This window comes from Rutidosis leptorrhynchoides, chromosome 2 (genome assembly GCF_046630445.1).
Source record: "Rutidosis leptorrhynchoides isolate AG116_Rl617_1_P2 chromosome 2, CSIRO_AGI_Rlap_v1, whole genome shotgun sequence".
Lineage (NCBI taxonomy): Eukaryota > Viridiplantae > Streptophyta > Magnoliopsida > Asterales > Asteraceae > Rutidosis > Rutidosis leptorrhynchoides.
The window spans coordinates 573,861,422-573,878,469 of NC_092334.1; the positions used below are offsets into that span (position 1 = coordinate 573,861,422).

At 35.0% G+C, this 17,048-nt stretch overlaps 1 protein-coding gene across 1 annotated transcript; it reads left to right on the forward strand.

Moving 5' to 3' along the window:
- Nucleotides 1–1,811: 1,811 nt before the first annotated feature.
- LOC139889829 (scarecrow-like protein 32) lies at nt 1,812–6,921 on the forward strand (the record flags this gene model as incomplete). Its single annotated transcript, XM_071872752.1, has 3 exons — nt 1,812–1,878; nt 5,487–5,923; nt 5,965–6,921. Coding segments are annotated over 3 exons (1,344 nt in total), but the record flags the coding sequence as incomplete, so codon positions are not given.
- Between the last annotated feature and the right edge of the window lie 10,127 nt (nt 6,922–17,048).

Here is a 17,048-nt window from a genome sequence, read left to right on the forward strand (position 1 = left end):
CATAAGCGTATAAATATTCCACTCACCTTGAACACTTGAAGAACGTATCCGCGATCTTACTTCTTCCACCGACTTCACGCAAATCACCTACGCAAAGTTTCAATGCAAATAAGCTACACGAAATGCTTATCCGACTCAAACAACACTTATGTTCTTCTAGAACATCCTATTGACCAACTTTGACCAAAGACCATTTTTCGCTCGAAAACCTTCCTAATCACAAATGACTTGTGATTATGCCTCAACAACATCATTTGAACATGGTTTGGTCATTCGATCACTCATTTAAACACATGACCCGCCCATTTGGTCCTAAAGTGTGTTTTACACCCTAATATGCATAAAACGATACTCACAAGTCCAAAACTCATGAAATCACTTCCCGCGTTCCCGAAATAGCTAATCTTAACTCTTTTAGCCATTAAACGCCATTTATAGGGTCGTTTACTCAAAAACCCATTTTATGACCTAAACTAGTCAAACTTTCCAATTCAAGAGTTCTTTCATCAAATCCTTTCAATCATAATTCATTAGATGAATTAAACACTCTAATTAGGTTCTTTAATCAACTAATCACATTAACAAACCCTAATCTCAAGATAAACAACCAATTCCACCATCACTAGTTTAAACCTTCATGTTCATGACTAGTAGGGTTCTTTAAACTAATTAACAAGATTACTAGCACCAATTAAACCCTAAATCATATGAGAAATCAACCAAAAACGGATTTTAGAGTTAACACTTACCGTTTGTACTCCCGTGTAGCCAAGAACGAGGAGAGCAACCTTTCTCCTTGCTCCTAAGATCGAATCACAAGCCTCGAGCCTCAAATCTTCACTTGAATCTTGAGTGTTTTTAGATTTTGGAGAGAAATGGAGAATTAAATGGAAAATAAAATGAAATAAGGAGACTTGGATCAGATTTGATCAGTTTTTATGGCCCCAATCCGTCCATATGCGAAAGTACCATAATACCCTTCATTTAGACACTTAAAATGCTGAAAAAAACGCATCAGACCCAATCGGCGCGCCACGCCAAATGGTGGGGCGCCGCTCCACCCTGCAGGTCAGATTTCAGAAACTTGTTTTGGCCATAACTTTTTGACCGTAGCTCCGTTTTCGATGAATCAAATATCGTTGGAAACGTAATAAGATATTCTTTCCAATGGTAAGGCTTTGAAACATCAACTCAAACTTTATTTGGGGTTGAAAAGATACGTACACACTTTGTACCTCAAACAACGTCCAGTTTTCTTCGACGTTCGAGCAAGCAACACGTACCTGCTTCGTACACTTCGTATACGCATCGTACACCATAAATACATTATGTACAATAAATATTTGGGTCTTACATCTAAGTTAACGGTCACATTTAGATCAGGAACGGAGGGACCTTCATTCGCCAACCCAACATGAGCATCTTGAGACTCAAGGCGACAACTCGTAACCGATTCAAACAAATCCACAAAACCCAAATGCACCTTATTAGAGCCTGCACCAATTAAAACCGGTGAACCTTGCACCTCATTTATCAACTTAGGTTCAACAGCAAGACTCGGTACCGATCCACTCGCAACCATACCAACCGAAGCGCCATCAAATTCAGCCCCAATCATAACAGCAGCGTCCTCACACACCCTAATGTTCACCGAACCCCCATCCACCGTGAGCACCTTAGCACTTTCTCTATATGTTACCATATAAATGAGTACAAATCACTTTCTCTAACTCAATTTTATCAAATTCTCTCTAAAATATCATAACTTCCATGAGTAACATCATCTTCATCTCGATTCTACATGTATAAATTATGTCAATCCATTATCCAAAATCATTATGAAAGCTGAACTTCGATCAAACCCGAACTCGATTCACTACTAGAAAATCTGAAATTAGCTACGGATTTACGATGGCCTATAACTCCGTCCCTAAATACCGACGGATTCCCAACGACTTTTCAGCGAACTCATAAAAAATAAATTTAACACACATTTACGACGGTTTAGTGACGGATTAACTACAGCAACATTTCCGTCGGTAATCTGTCCCTAAATATAACTTTTGCTACAGATTACCGACGGATTAGCTACGTCCATAAATCCGTCCCTAAATATAATGTTTTGCGACGGATTTGTGACGGTCATGCATTTTCGTCTAACTCGTAATTAAAGAATATATATATATAACTATATGGTCGTCCCTAATCCGTCAGTAATTAGGGACGGATTTGGGACAAATTTTTTTATAATTGAGATTTTTCGAGTTTACGAGCACGAATGAACACATATTGGTACCAAAATGTCTTTGAATATACTTGTACTATCAAATATAACATATATACATCAATATATTATACGTTTGTCGGTGTGTTCCTTTGATATAGTGATTTTATATATAAGTTCTATAATCGTTCTTAGTGAATATATGAATACTCATACACGTGTTTGCATTTATACGATACTTAGTATATTTAAAATGTTTGTTAACTATTATAGATGCATTTAGGAATGAGTGTCTATGCGTTTTCATCTAAATCGTAATTTTAAAAAATATATAAATATATGGTCGTCCCTAATCCGTCGGTAATTAGAGACGGATTTGGGACGGATTTTTTTATAATTGAGATTTTATCGAGTTTACGAGCACGAATGAACACATATAAATACCAAAATGTCTTAGAATACACTTTCACTATCAAATATACAAATATACATCAATATATTATACGTTTGTCGATGTATGCCGTTGATCTAGTGTTTTTATATATAAGTTTCATAATCGTTGTTAGTGAATATATGCATACACGTATGTATGTTTGCATTTATCGGTACTTAGTATTTTTAAAATGTTTGTTAACTAATATAGATACATTTAGGAATAAGTGTCTATGAGTTTTCGTCTAAATTGTAATTTTAAAAAATATATAAATATATGGTCGTCCCTAATCCGTCGGTAATTAGGGACGGATTTGGGACGGATGTTTTTTATAATTGAGATTTTATCGAGTTTACGAGCACGAATGAACACGTATGAGTATCAAAGTGTCTTAGAATACACTTTTACTATCAAATATAACATATAAAAATCAATATATGATACGTTTGTCGGATGTATACCTTTGATCTAGTGTTTTTATATATAAGTTCCATAATCGTTGTTAGTGAATATATGCATACTCGTACGTGTGTTTGCATTTATACGTTACATAGTATTTTTAAAATGTTTGTTAACTAATATACATACTTTCAGGAATGAGTGTCTATGCGTTTTCGTCTAAACCGTAATTTAATTTTTTTTATAAATATATGGTCGTCCCTAATCTGTCGGTAATTAGGGACGGATTTGAGACGTTTTTTATAATTGAGATTTTATCGAGTTTACGAGCACGAATGAACACATATAGGTACCAAAATGTCTTTGAATATACTCGTTCTATCAAATAGTATAACATATATACATCAATATATTATACGTTTATCGGTGTGTTCCTTTGATACAATGTTTTCATATATAAGTCATACACGTGTTTGCATTTACACGGTACTTAGTATTTTTAAAATGTTTGTTAACTAATATAGATGCATTTAGGAATGAGTGTTAATGCGTTTTTGTCAAAATCGTAATTTTAAAAAAATATATAAATATATGGTCGTCCCTAATCCGTCGGTAATTAGAGACCGATTTGGGACGGATTTTTTTTATAATTGAGATTTTATCGAGTTTACGAGCACGAATGAACACATATAACTACCAAAATGTCTTAGAATACACTTTCACTATCAAATATAACAAATATACATCAAGGATGGATTTAAGATGGATGTATTTAAAGATGGATTTAAGATGGATGTATTTTATAATTGAGATTTAGGCGTTATATATATATATATATATATATATATATATATATATATATATATATATATATATATATATATATATATATATATATATATATATATATCAGTGCCGTTATATATTTTCAACAAAAAAGTTTCGGATACTTGTTTAAGTTTAGGTGATTAAAAACAAACACATGTACCTGCATTATCGTGGAGTATTATTTTTTACTATTTTAGATAAAGAAAGAAAGAATGTGTCACTTATCCGTATAAGTGGATCGTTTTTAAAAAAAATTGAAAGAGAGAAGCGAAAAACTTGAACTACTTTCAAAATTTTCGTTTCCCACTAACCCTCCTTATTCCGAAACAATCTTTTGGTCCATATATTATTATTACTGAAAACATATTATGCATTCCCCACCACCACCAGTTTTAACACTCCTTTTTTATCCTAATTAATCCAATTAAACCCACCACCAAAATACCCAAAAATATATATATTACCTCCCCATTGTTCTTCTTATTTAACCATTAAAATCATTACCAAAACCATCTAAAATTATGACTGAGACCACCTTCAAACCGAGCCTTCGTATTGAGGTTTAAGTGTATTTTTGGTTATATCTTATTTTTTGTTTGTTTTTTTTGTAGATCTGAGAAATATTGAAAACCCAACTTCACCTGAAGATATTAAGTTATATTCGGTCGATCCACACCGAAAGAAGTCACCAATGACCGATCATTACTGCTGTTACTAGCATAAGACGAGTTTTCTATAGATCTATGGTATTCTTGTATATTTTTTTATTTTTTTACTTTCCATATCTAGTTAAAAAAATTTATTTCGTTTTTTATTTTCATATCCTAAGGATTTTAAGGTAATACTTGTTGAAATAGAAACTACAATTCCACTTTCACTTGTTGAAATAGAAACTACAATTCCACTTTTCTTTTTATATTTTGTTGTATGTATTCAATTTGGGTTCATAATATTTACGAGTAATTGATATAATGTTCTATTCTATTTCAGATCTGAAAGAATGAAGCATGAGGGTATGGATGCAAAAAGAAGAAATAAAAGCTAGTGATTTTTATGCAAGTGAATAGACTTAAGATAAAATTTAAATTTGAATTGTATGTTTTGTTAAGATGTTGAATTCATTGTAATCGTGTATCGTTAGCGAATTGATATAATTAATGAATATGTATTTTGATCTTAATCTTAATGTTTGGTATTTAATCACTATTTTAATGTAAATCTATTTAATTATTTTATTGTTTATTTTTATGTTTTTAAAAAAGTATTTTAGTAATGAAATAGGGACGGAATAAAAGAACTTTCAAATCCGTCGGCAATCTATAATCTATCTTAAAGTTACCGTCGCAAGTCTGTTCCAAAATGAGTCCCTCGCTAAAATAGCCCGTCGGAAATCCATCGCAAAAATAGGCCGTCGGTAATCTGTCGCAAAAAAAGGTCGTCGGTAATCCATTGCAAAGACTTATGGCTGTCGCTAAATCCGTCGGAAAATATTACCGAGAGCGATTTTAGGGTCCGCCCAAATCCGTCAAAAATTCGTCGGTAAATACGTTTTGGGACAGATTTTGCCGTCGGTAATTGCCAGTTTTCTAGTAGTGATTCCCATATCAAATTCAACCACCCTCCTCAATTTGCACCAAAACCCTCTGTCTGGTGCACTTGAAGGTTGTTTAGGAAACCATGATGGAGCTTGTATCGAAAAGCTTCTCTTGCACTGCGCAAACGCACTCGAAAACAGTGATGTCAATTCGGCTCAACAAGTCACGTGGGTGCTCAATAACGTAGCTTCGTCCTCTGGCGACCCTAACCAAAGGCTTGCGTCTTGGTTTTTAAGGGCACTTATCTCTAGGGCTTCTAGGGTTTGCCCAACACCAATGAATTTTAATGGAGGAAGGAGTGATTTTCGGAGGAGAATAATGAGTGTGACCGAGTTAGCTGGGTATGTTGATCTCATTCCTTGGCATAGGTTTGGATTTTGTGCATCAAATAGTATTATTTTTAAGGCTATTCAAGGGTGCCTTAAAGTTCATATTTTGGACTTTAGTATTACTCATTGTATTCTTGCCGTTCAAAAAAAAAAAAAAGTATTACTCATTGTATGCAATGGCCAACTTTAATAGACGCGCTAACTAAGAGGCCTGAAGGGCCTCCTAGCTTACGCATTTCAGTTCCTTCTTGGAGCCCGTTTGTGCCTCCATTTCTAAATGTATTAACAGAAGAAGTAGGTCTACGTTTATCAAATTTTGCAAACTTTAGAAGCGTTCCGTTTGAATTTAATGTAATAGATGTTCCACCTTCCTTAGAAGAGTCTTCAATCAACTTCAACTATGAATTTCTATTAACACAACAAAACCTAGTCCATGAAGATGAGGCATTGGTAATTAATTGCCAAAATTGGTTACGTTACATGCCGGATAAAGACTCATTCCTAGAACTAATCAAAAGCTTGAACCCTCGTATACTAACAATCGATGATGAAGATTCTGATTTGGACTCATCAAGTTTAGCATCTAGGATCACCACATGCTTTAACTTCTTGTGGATACCCTTTGATTCATTAGAAACTTTCTTGCAAAAAGATAGTTGTCAAAGAATGGAGTATGAAGCTGATATTGGTCACAAGATAGAAAATATTATAGGATTTGAAGGGAGACAAAGGATAGAAAGACTAGAATCAGGAGCCAAATTCTCACAAAGGATGAGAAATTTAGGCTTTTTTAGTGCTGCATTTGGTGAAGATACAATTAGTGAAGTAAAGGTTTTGCTTGATGAACATGCAAGTGGTTGGGGAATGAAGACTGAAGAAGACATGATTGTGCTCACATGGAAGGGTCATAATTCGATTTACGCCACGGCTTGGTTCCCATATGGGTTTGAAGATAAATTACCGGATCATGAAGATGCCAAAAAAACTCAGCATTAGAACACCATATTAATTTAAGATCAATCAATATAATGAAATCTGAGTGCTATTATCAGTTGATGGTGAATTGTAAAGATCGAGGTAGCTTCGTACGTTAACCTTATGTGGAGAAGAAAGTGACAAATTAAGTTAGTGCGTCTTTTTTTAATCATCATATATAGAACTGCAAGGCTGCAAACTGAGCAGTAATATATGTGGATTGGAAAGAAGATATTGAAATCCGTTTTTATTTAGGTGTTGTTTGTTTTTTTCATTGAAGACCTTATAATGTCTTATGTCTGCGGGCGGGCAGACGTTTTCATTGAAGACGGTTTGTTTTTTTGAACACATAAGACAAAATAAGATCTTAAAATATTCAATTTAGCAGCTCTAAACTATAGCTTCTAAAATTAGAAGACGTATCTTCTAAAATTCACAGCTACAAGCCTACAACTCTTCCATTCCTTCATCACCTACCTACTTCCACCTCTAACTATACAAATCGATTTACAAAAGGGGTTTTTAGATATATAAAGCTGAAATCTATCTGCTAACTATACAATTTATGAAGATCGTGTGCTACAGATCTAGGAGTACTTTTGGGTTTCAATTTCTGCTAACTATATGATTCAAGTGACGTAGACAATTGAGAGTTAATTAAAGTTGGGTTTCCGGTTTGTAGAAAATTGTGAAGCACCGCCGCCACACCGCCGGAGAAACACAAAAATCACGTTGGTGGGTCGAAGGATTGCTCCATGAATTAATACGCAAAGGATTTATGTGGCTGCCACTGCTCGTCTTCTGTTTCTATACACAAAGTCACAAACGGTGTGTATGTGTTTGTTTTGATTTGGACTAGATGAAAGGATTTGCTATTCTTCAGTTTCTATTTCTGCTCCATATGGATTTCTTGACTATAATAATTAGAACTAGAAAAATTCTACCGCGCGTTGCTGCGTTTATATTTGGATATATGTTGTTTGGTACATAATATATTTAACGGCTCGCACATTGCGATGGAACACTTTAACGTTTTTATGAAACTAATATTGAGCGAAAACGAACAGATGATATTTGGAGAAATTTGGTACCTAATATATATATATATATATATATATATATATATATATATATATATATAATTGATAAAAAATATTTTTCTTAAAGAAGTTCTGTTTTAAATATAATTAGTTGCGTTTTGTTCGTAAAGTTGTTTCGAGATGAATGGTGACTACCTATATATATACTCGTATTTTTTTTTTATATAAAAAAACGCTCCGTTTTGAATATAGTTAGTTGCGTTTTATTCGTAAAATTATTTCGAGTTGAACGGTGACGACGAAAAAATTTAACTCGAGTCGGGAAGAAAAGATAAGTTCCGTTAAGAATTTGGATGGTTTTTTTTAATGTTTATTATGTTAAATTTTAGCCCCTAAAGTTCGTTGATGTATACGATTTGAACCCTTAAATGTGACAACATTTACCCAAAAGTTTGAGGGGTTTGACACTTCCTTCCCCTAGCAAAAACGACACATGGTATATAGAGAGAGATTGGGGTTAAACGGCAGAAATTTTTGTGACTATTAGTAGACATGGAAATTTAGTTTTTGTTTGAAATTGAGTTTTATTTTATTAGATTTGGAAATATTGTTACGGAGTATCTTTTAAGGTTTTGTATGATACTATTGTAGCTACTTATTGATTTCTTGAATATGATAATTTGATTAGTTTTAATTTGAGTTTGATTGGAACATATTATTTACTGACTACCTTTTAAGGTTTCGATGTGAACGATATGATATTAAAGTAACTAAATTTATCTAATTTAGTGTGTATATTAAAAAGTTATAAAAGTTTTATTGAATATAGGATGAATATTTTATACCTATCAGATTTAGCAGACATAAAAACAAACAGTCTTCAATATTTAGTCTACAGACTTTCAGACCACATCTTCTTTACAGACGTGGTTCGCAAATCTTCAGACAAAAACATCTTAAAAAACAAACAGCACCTCAGTGTCTGTAGCTCTTTGTTTCAAGAAGTTTGGAATTAAGTAATTTTTGACATGCTTTATGCCTTAATATACTCATTTACAATATTACTTTTTCTTAGAACATAGAATAACAAAATTGTGTCTTTTTAGTCCATAGTTCACATGTACATAATTTCCAATAACACTGCTGCTTTTTGTTGCAACTTGACAAAATTACACAATACACAAGATGTCTGATATATAATATCAATGTGATTTCCCTAATAAATTTCTAAATACAAAAGGAAGGAATATTATATATATTATGATTACCACCGAGGCATTGCTATAGTGGTATACGAGGAGGCAACATGTTTATCCTCAACGAGTAGGCGCATTTTCGATTTCAAGGGCGGAGATCTAATTGGTTTTGTCAGTAATATATCAGCAGGGCCGGCTCGCTGATTTTAGTGGCCCCGTGCTAGATTAAAATATGGGCCCCAAACACAAAAAAAAAAAATCCGTTATCTTTTTTTAAAAATAACGAAAACTCTTCTAGAAACGAAGACGTTTTTTAAAAAACAAAACGTTAAGAAACAGTGATTACAAAATATAATCGGAGAGACTCAAACCTTGAAAACTACAAACTTATATGTCCCATTAGATATCATATACGCATTTAATGGTTTAAATTTATTATGAAAAAGGGAGTTTGAGTACTTCTAATAATAATAGAATTATTAAATTAATATATTACTGTGTTCAAAATTATGTCCACTTAAATATAAAATAAATAAAGTTCATACCAAAAATTATTGTTGTTCATTAGTTCTATTCGAATAAACAATTGACACAACTACGTATAAAAAATTGAAGTTAAATTAAACACCCTATATACTTGAGGGATTAAACTGTAGCTGTAAATAATAACAAGGGAGTATTTTAAAAGAAGTAATTAAAGTCTGTAAATTATGTGGGCCCAGATCTCTTTTCATATGTGTGCTTCACTAATAACACTCCGTAACTTCGTAACTTCTAAAAATATTGTATAATGTTGGATCCGTACGAATTTAATGTATGGGCCCTTTGTGGCAATGGGCCCTGTGCTACAGCACTGGTTGCACGGGCTCAAATCCGGGCCTGTATATCAGCTTCTTGGAGGGGGTTTATTCAACCTTCAACTGTACTGTTTGGGTTGTTGCGATTTGGGTTTTCTCCTAACACGTGTGTGGATGGCATATGATCGCGAAGGTGGTTAAGTCCGCTCAGGTGACGTCGTTCAAAAAAATAGTATATATTATGATTTTATATCGCCTTGCTACTAGAACAAAGGTCTCACTATAATTTAGTGAATTTATGCATTTCAAATATTGACTTAACATAGGGTCAACACAAACATAAAGGTAAAATGTAGAAGATTTTTTTCGTTGGGGTTATTTGGAAGAGCGAGTTATCCGACCCCATACTCTGATGTACGCAGTTCAGCATGATTATTTTCTGACTGTTACCAATCCATCCCTAACCACCACTAAATATTCGTCCTAAATAGGATTCAAACCTGATATTTTTTGTAAAAACAAACATGTTTATCGTGAACTTGGCTCCATTAATGGATATTAAATATGCAAGAATTAACAAAAGCCATTTTATTGGTAAGTACATGGGACTTTGATTTGAAATCAAACAAATCTCTGCTCAAACAAAAGTTCATTTTGGCCTCGTCTCTAACGAAAGTCGGGATTTAACATTATTCGGTACCGACGCAACATCAGAACTCTCAACGTAACTTGACTAGAGGTTCATCACAAGGACTTTCAGTAGAAGATATCAACTGATCATCTTTCCAATAAGGGTGTGCCATTGTGTGAACTAATCAAGGGGTGCACCACATTGTATCGTCCACACATCTGGGCTAACAAAATGCATGTTCTACGTATATGCCCATGAATTTATTAGTACTTTAAAACCAATTAGTGATAGAAAGAGTAGCCCAAGAACTTTAATTTGATTTTGTTAGAGATGATAGTTGTATATGAATCCTGGATTTAATTTTGATTATAGAAATTTGATTATAAATCTTCGAGTTTTTTTAAATTTTTTTGTGCAAGACTGAGTTTGAATGGAAGAATGAAAAGTTAATTGATGGTTATGCCCTTATGTGCATTGCACATGACTAAATTTAACAAAAAATTTATCGATCGCCAGGATTAGGGACCAATCACATAACTATTGCAAATCATAGTGACTAACCAAGTAAGAAAAAATCAAGGGTACCTCTACAATACGCTACAAACCACATGGATCAACCGTATAATTTTGTCATAAAAGACTATACGAAATGCAAGAAACATTGCAATGAAAGAGTTGAAGATAAAGTTTACAAAATTTTCGTGTAATGGTGATCGAAAACGACTTCTAGAATGTCGCACTACAAAGTTCTACTAACGTTTTACTCCTGAAACGTTGCCCACTCTACATGCTCTTATAAGAGGGTGACCAAACCCGAATAGCATTCTGGCATCTTATGTTGACACCTTTATTTGTAACTTACCAAATTACTCACAAGCAATTCGTATTAATTAATCAAGATAATAACGAGAAAGTTAGTGACCCAATAAATTAGTGTGGTTATATCAAATTTGCTTTATTGATTTAGTCTATGGTTAAACTAAGAGAAATTTTATTAATTTTTATAGGTTTAGGGTTTGGAGTACAACAAGGTTATATCTATATTGGGGAAATAACCATGACAAAAATAAAAAAAAATTCAGATTTGCATTGTTTTCCCTTAATCATCAAGGGAAATGATATTTCCAACTCTGTTTTTTATTCATCCACCACAATTTAATTGAATTGCCTAAAATACCCTTCTAAAGTACTCCGTATAAAGTGTTCACTTAGATGTCTTCAATTAAATAATTTAAGTTATTCATCGTAAATTGTACTCTATTCAATTCGATACTCGCTTTTTTCCTTTCACCTGGAGTGGTGTTTCCATCCTCCATTAAAATACATATACACATAAACTCACATAGACACACACACACACACACACACACACATATATGTGTGTACGGAGTAATTTTTTTCTTTTCTTTTTATGTTTATACCTTTTCATTCCCATTTGGTAGAAGTAGTTCTTTTTACATTATTTTTCTTTTTTCGTAATTCGTACTGGATCCAACGCCCTTTTCTTTTTTATTTAGCCTATTCAGATTTTTTTTTTTTTTTTAAAAGCAAGAAAGACTTATATTAAACAAACACGAATAGTACATGGTTGACTGGTCAACCCTAACAGCACGATACATCACGAAAGAAATAAGGAAAACAAATTACATCGCCTTAAGCTAATTGCAAAGATTGCAACTAACAAAAGGGGTTAAAACTAAGGGTGTGAGAACCATTGTAGCCAATCCATAATATGACCCTTGCAACGTCGTGAAATCCAATCATATGAAATCCAAAGATTGCAACTATTCAGATCTTGTTTCATAAGTTTTCGATTTTGATTTTTTTGATTATTTCGAGTTGCGGAGCAAGCAAAAAGAGAGATTTGTTAGGGGTGGTAGTAAAGGACTTAGTGCAACAGGTTTTATTTAGAGCTGTTTATGATTTTGTTCAAATCTTGTTCCTAATTTTTCTGATTTGAGTTTTTGAGTTGCAGTTAATTTTTTAGGGGTGGTGGTGGTGAACGACATAGTACAAAAGGTTTCCAGTTTTTGATGCTAATGTTAGTGGATCTATTGAATTAGTGTTTTTAATTTGGACAATTTTAATAAAAGGAAAAGAAAAAGATGAAGGATTAGTGTTCTTGATTGGTAAAAAGGAAAAAAGATGATGAATGTGAGAAGGGACAGAAAAAGATGATGTGGGTCGTCATTTTACACACATTCAATCATTCAGAGAAACTTGAGAGCTGAGACCTTTCTCTCTCTACTTTCTCTCACTAGAAGTCATCCGGCTAGCTATTTAATTTGCACTACGGACAACAGATTGATAGCGCCACCCCACAAGTAGAAATACTTGTGAACCGGGTCTCCAGGGATTACTTCCCGAGGGCAAACAATCAATCGGCAACACTCACCCCACATTTAGCTAGATTACTTCTAGTTCTTTGTTGACATACTAAGTCCTACCTCATAGGAAAATAGGTGTTAACAATGGCGCCATCTAATAATACGACGAATCATCTCACCAATACTGACAAAGAAGGCAAGGGTAAAGAATTGATGCCCATTGGAGTAGGCATGATACATCCATGGGGAGCCGAACAACGGAGAAAGGCAGAAGTGTTGGAAAATTGGAAAGAGCAATTAATATTATTCCCTTCTATATTTAACACAAATCCATCCGATGGTCCGGTGGTTATCGAAGCACGAATTGCTAATTGCTTGGTACGCAATATTTACACTGATACAGGAGCTGGAGCAGATATTATGTATGAGCATTGCTTCATACAACTTCCTAAAGATGTGCAAGAAAGAATGAAGGAAACGTATGTACCATTAGCAAGCTTCACAAGTGAGCCGTCTTGGTCTGAAGGAAGCATTATGCTTGAAGTCACTCTGGGCAAACCGCCACTACGACGCACAGCCAATATTGAGTTCTTGGTGGTCAAAGCAAATTCACAGTACAACATAATTTTGGGAAGAACTGCTTTAATGACATTTGGAGCTATAACATCAACTGTGCATGACATGATGAAGTTTCCAACACCAGGCGGCGTGGCAATGTTGTACGCAGAGCGGCAAAAATCAATTGAGTGTTCTCAAGTGACAAAAGCAATAGTTAAGCCGCTAATACATGAGGATGGGTCAATTTCACCAAATCCTAAGTTTCCAGATCAAAAGATCATAATTGGACACATGTTGTCCGAAGAATGTAAACAAAAATTATACAACATCTTGGCAACAAATTTAGATGTTTTTGCATGACAACCATCTGATATGACTGGTGTTCCAAGGGAAATTGCAGAACATAGATTAAACGTGAATCCTAATATACATCCTGTTTGTCAAAAGAAGCGAGGCATAGCGCCTGAAAGAAGCAAGTTCCTCCGTGATGAGGTGCGAAGTTTGGTGGATGCTGGGATCTTACGAGAAGTCAAGTATCAGACATGGGTGGCAAATCCAGTCATGGTTAGGAAGCCAGACAATTCATGGCGGATGTGTGTGGATTTCACAGACATTAACAAAGCATGTCCAAAGGATAATTATCCTTTACCTGAAATTGATTGGAAAGTAGAATCATTGGACGGGTACCGGTTCAAGTGTTTCTTAGATGCAGCTAAAGGGTATCATCAAATACCTATGGCTGTGAAAGATGAAGATAAAACAGCTTTTCACACGACGGAAGGCATTTTCTGTTACATAAAAATGCCTTTTGGTTTAAAGAATGCAGGGGCAACATATCAGCGACTTATTGATAAGGCGTTCAAAGATCAAATTGGGCGAAATTTAGAGGCTTATGTTGATGACATCGTCGTAAAGAGTCATACTGAAGAACAAATGTTGCGGGATATTCAAGAAACTTTTGCAACTTTGCGAAAAATTAACATGAAGTTAAATCCCAAGAAGTGCACGTTTGGTGTTGAAGAAGGAAAATTCTTGGGTCATATTGTTACAGAACGTGGCATAAAGGCTAATCCTAAGAAGATTCAGGCAATTGAAGACATGAAGTCGCCGGCCAATAAGAAAGATGTTCAAAGATTGCATGGATGTTTGGCAGCATTAACAAGATTTTTGTCAAAAGCAGCTGAGAAGTCACTTCCATTCATGAAAGTGTTAAAAGGTTGTTTAAACAAAAAAGATTTTGTGTGGACGGTGGAGGTCGAAAATGCATTTCAAGAGGTTAAGCAGTTACTGAAGAAGCTCCCTACGTTAACAGCACCAAGAGAAGGGGAGACTTTAATTTTATACTTAGCTATTTCAAGAGAGGCAATTAGTTCTGTTTTAATCTCAAAACGGAGTGGTGTGCAAATGCCCATATATTTTGTCAGCAAAGTATTACAACTCAGCGAAACAAATTATCCACCACTTCATCGTTTGGTTTATGCCCTAGTGCACACCGCACGACGTTTGCGAAGATATTTTCAAGGTCATCCTATCTTGATGTTAACGGATCAACCGTTGAAACAAGTACTCCGTCGTCCAGAATCATCTGGCCATCTAGCAAAGTGGGCCATTGAGTTAGGAGAATATGAAATCAATTTTGCTCCTCGCAATGCTGTAAAGGGGCAAATATTGGCAGATTTTCTCTTAGAAACAAATGAAAAGGTAGAGTGTGATAATAGCACAGCACGACAACAACATATTTGGGAGTTGCACACTGATGGTGCTTCAAGCGAGGAAGGAACAGGGGCAGGATTGGTTTTAACAAGCCCAGATGGCGAGGAATATACCTATGCATTGAAATTCTGCTTTTATGCATCAAATAATGAAGCAGAATATGAAGCGTTGCTCTCCGGCCTCCGCATAGCAGTGGAGATGGGCATTACAAATCTACGAGCATATGTAGATTCTCAAATTGTAGCTCAGCAAGTCAATGGAACATTTGATGCAAGGGATACATCCATGAGGCAATATGTGAAGTTGGTAGAGACAATATCAAAGAAATTTGATAATCTTGAAGTTGTGCAGATTCCTCGAAACAAAAATAAAAAGGCTGATGTCTTAAGCAAGTTAGCCACCTTGACCTTTGATCATTTGCACAAACGAGTTTTAGTTGAAGAACTTAAAGAGAAGTCAATCCATGAAAAACCAATAATGGCAATAGTTGAAGGTGCTAAGGAGACTTGGATGACTGCATACTTGCGGTACTTGCATGACGGATGACTACCAGTTGACAAGGCGGAAGCCAGAAGAATCAAAGTGAAGCACCAATGTATGAAATTGTTAATGGAGTTCTTTGTCGAAAGTCTTACAATGGACCATTGTTAAGGTGTTTAACTGAGGATGAAGCATTAAAGGTGGTTAAAGAAATGCATGAAGGAGTTTGTTCTCAACACTCCGGCTTCCGTACTGTAGCATCACGGATCATGCGACAAGGATATTTTTGGCCATCCCTTTACAGAGACGTTGCAGAGATCATAAAAACATGTGAGAGTTGTCAGAGACATGGTACAATTCAGCGTCTTCCAAAATACGACTTAATACCAGTGACATCAGCTTGGCCGTTCTGTAAATGGGCTATCGATATTGTGGGACCATTCAGTAGAAGTACTGGTAATGCCAAGTTCCTGGTAGTGGCAATCGATTTTTTCACAAAGTGGGTGGAAGCAAAAGCTTTAGTGAAAATCACAGGAGAAAACGTAAAGAAGTTTGTTTGGCATGACATTGTGTGCCGATATGGAGTCCCAAATGAAATTGTCAGTGACAACGGTAAGCAGTTTGCAGAGAATCCATTTCGAAGTTGGTGTGAAGAACAAGTTATAAAACAAAGTTTTACTTCTGTTGCTCATCCTCAAGCAAATGGACAAGTAGAGGTTACCAACAAGGAAATCGTTGCTGGCATAAAGGCACGATTGGGTTTGAGTTAAACTGGTTGGGTGAATAAACTGCCAAATGTGTTGTGGGCACACCGGACAACCCCAAAGCGGAGCACTGGGGAAACACCTTTCAGCCTAGTTTATGGTACAGAGGCAGTAATACCGGCTGAAATATGTGTACCAACACAACGCATTATGGCATTTGATGTTGAAACTAATTCTGAAGCATTAAAAGAAAATCTCAACTTGTTAGAAGAAAGAAGGTTGATGACCGCCATCCGGCAAGTAGATCACAAGCATAAAATGGCAAAATATTATAATAAAAAAGTTCAGCATGTGCAATTTGAAGTTGGAGATCTGGTGCTGCGTGATAATGAGGCAAGCAGACAAATCAAATTTGGAAAGCTAGCCCCAAAATGGGAAGGACCTTATAAGGTCACAAAAGTAAATCAGAATGGATCATACATGCTTGCTGCGCCTTCCAGCGAGCAGTATGAAAGAGCTTGGAACGCAATGAACTTAAAGAAATTTTATGCGTAGTACTATATGCATGGACAACTTGATCAACTGTCAAATGCATGAGATATAGTCATAAATGTAAAAATTTCTTTAAAAGTATGAATAATAGCACTTATTCTTACGGCAATATATTTCATAAATTTTATCCGGCCAAGGATTTTTTTAGCCCAGGTGTCACATAGCTGTGTGTCATCCCTACCCGCAGAAAGAAAGATAACCTTTCGGTGGTAGAAGTGCAATCATACTCAAAATGGTTGTATCGATAGTGAGACATGTAGACCTCAC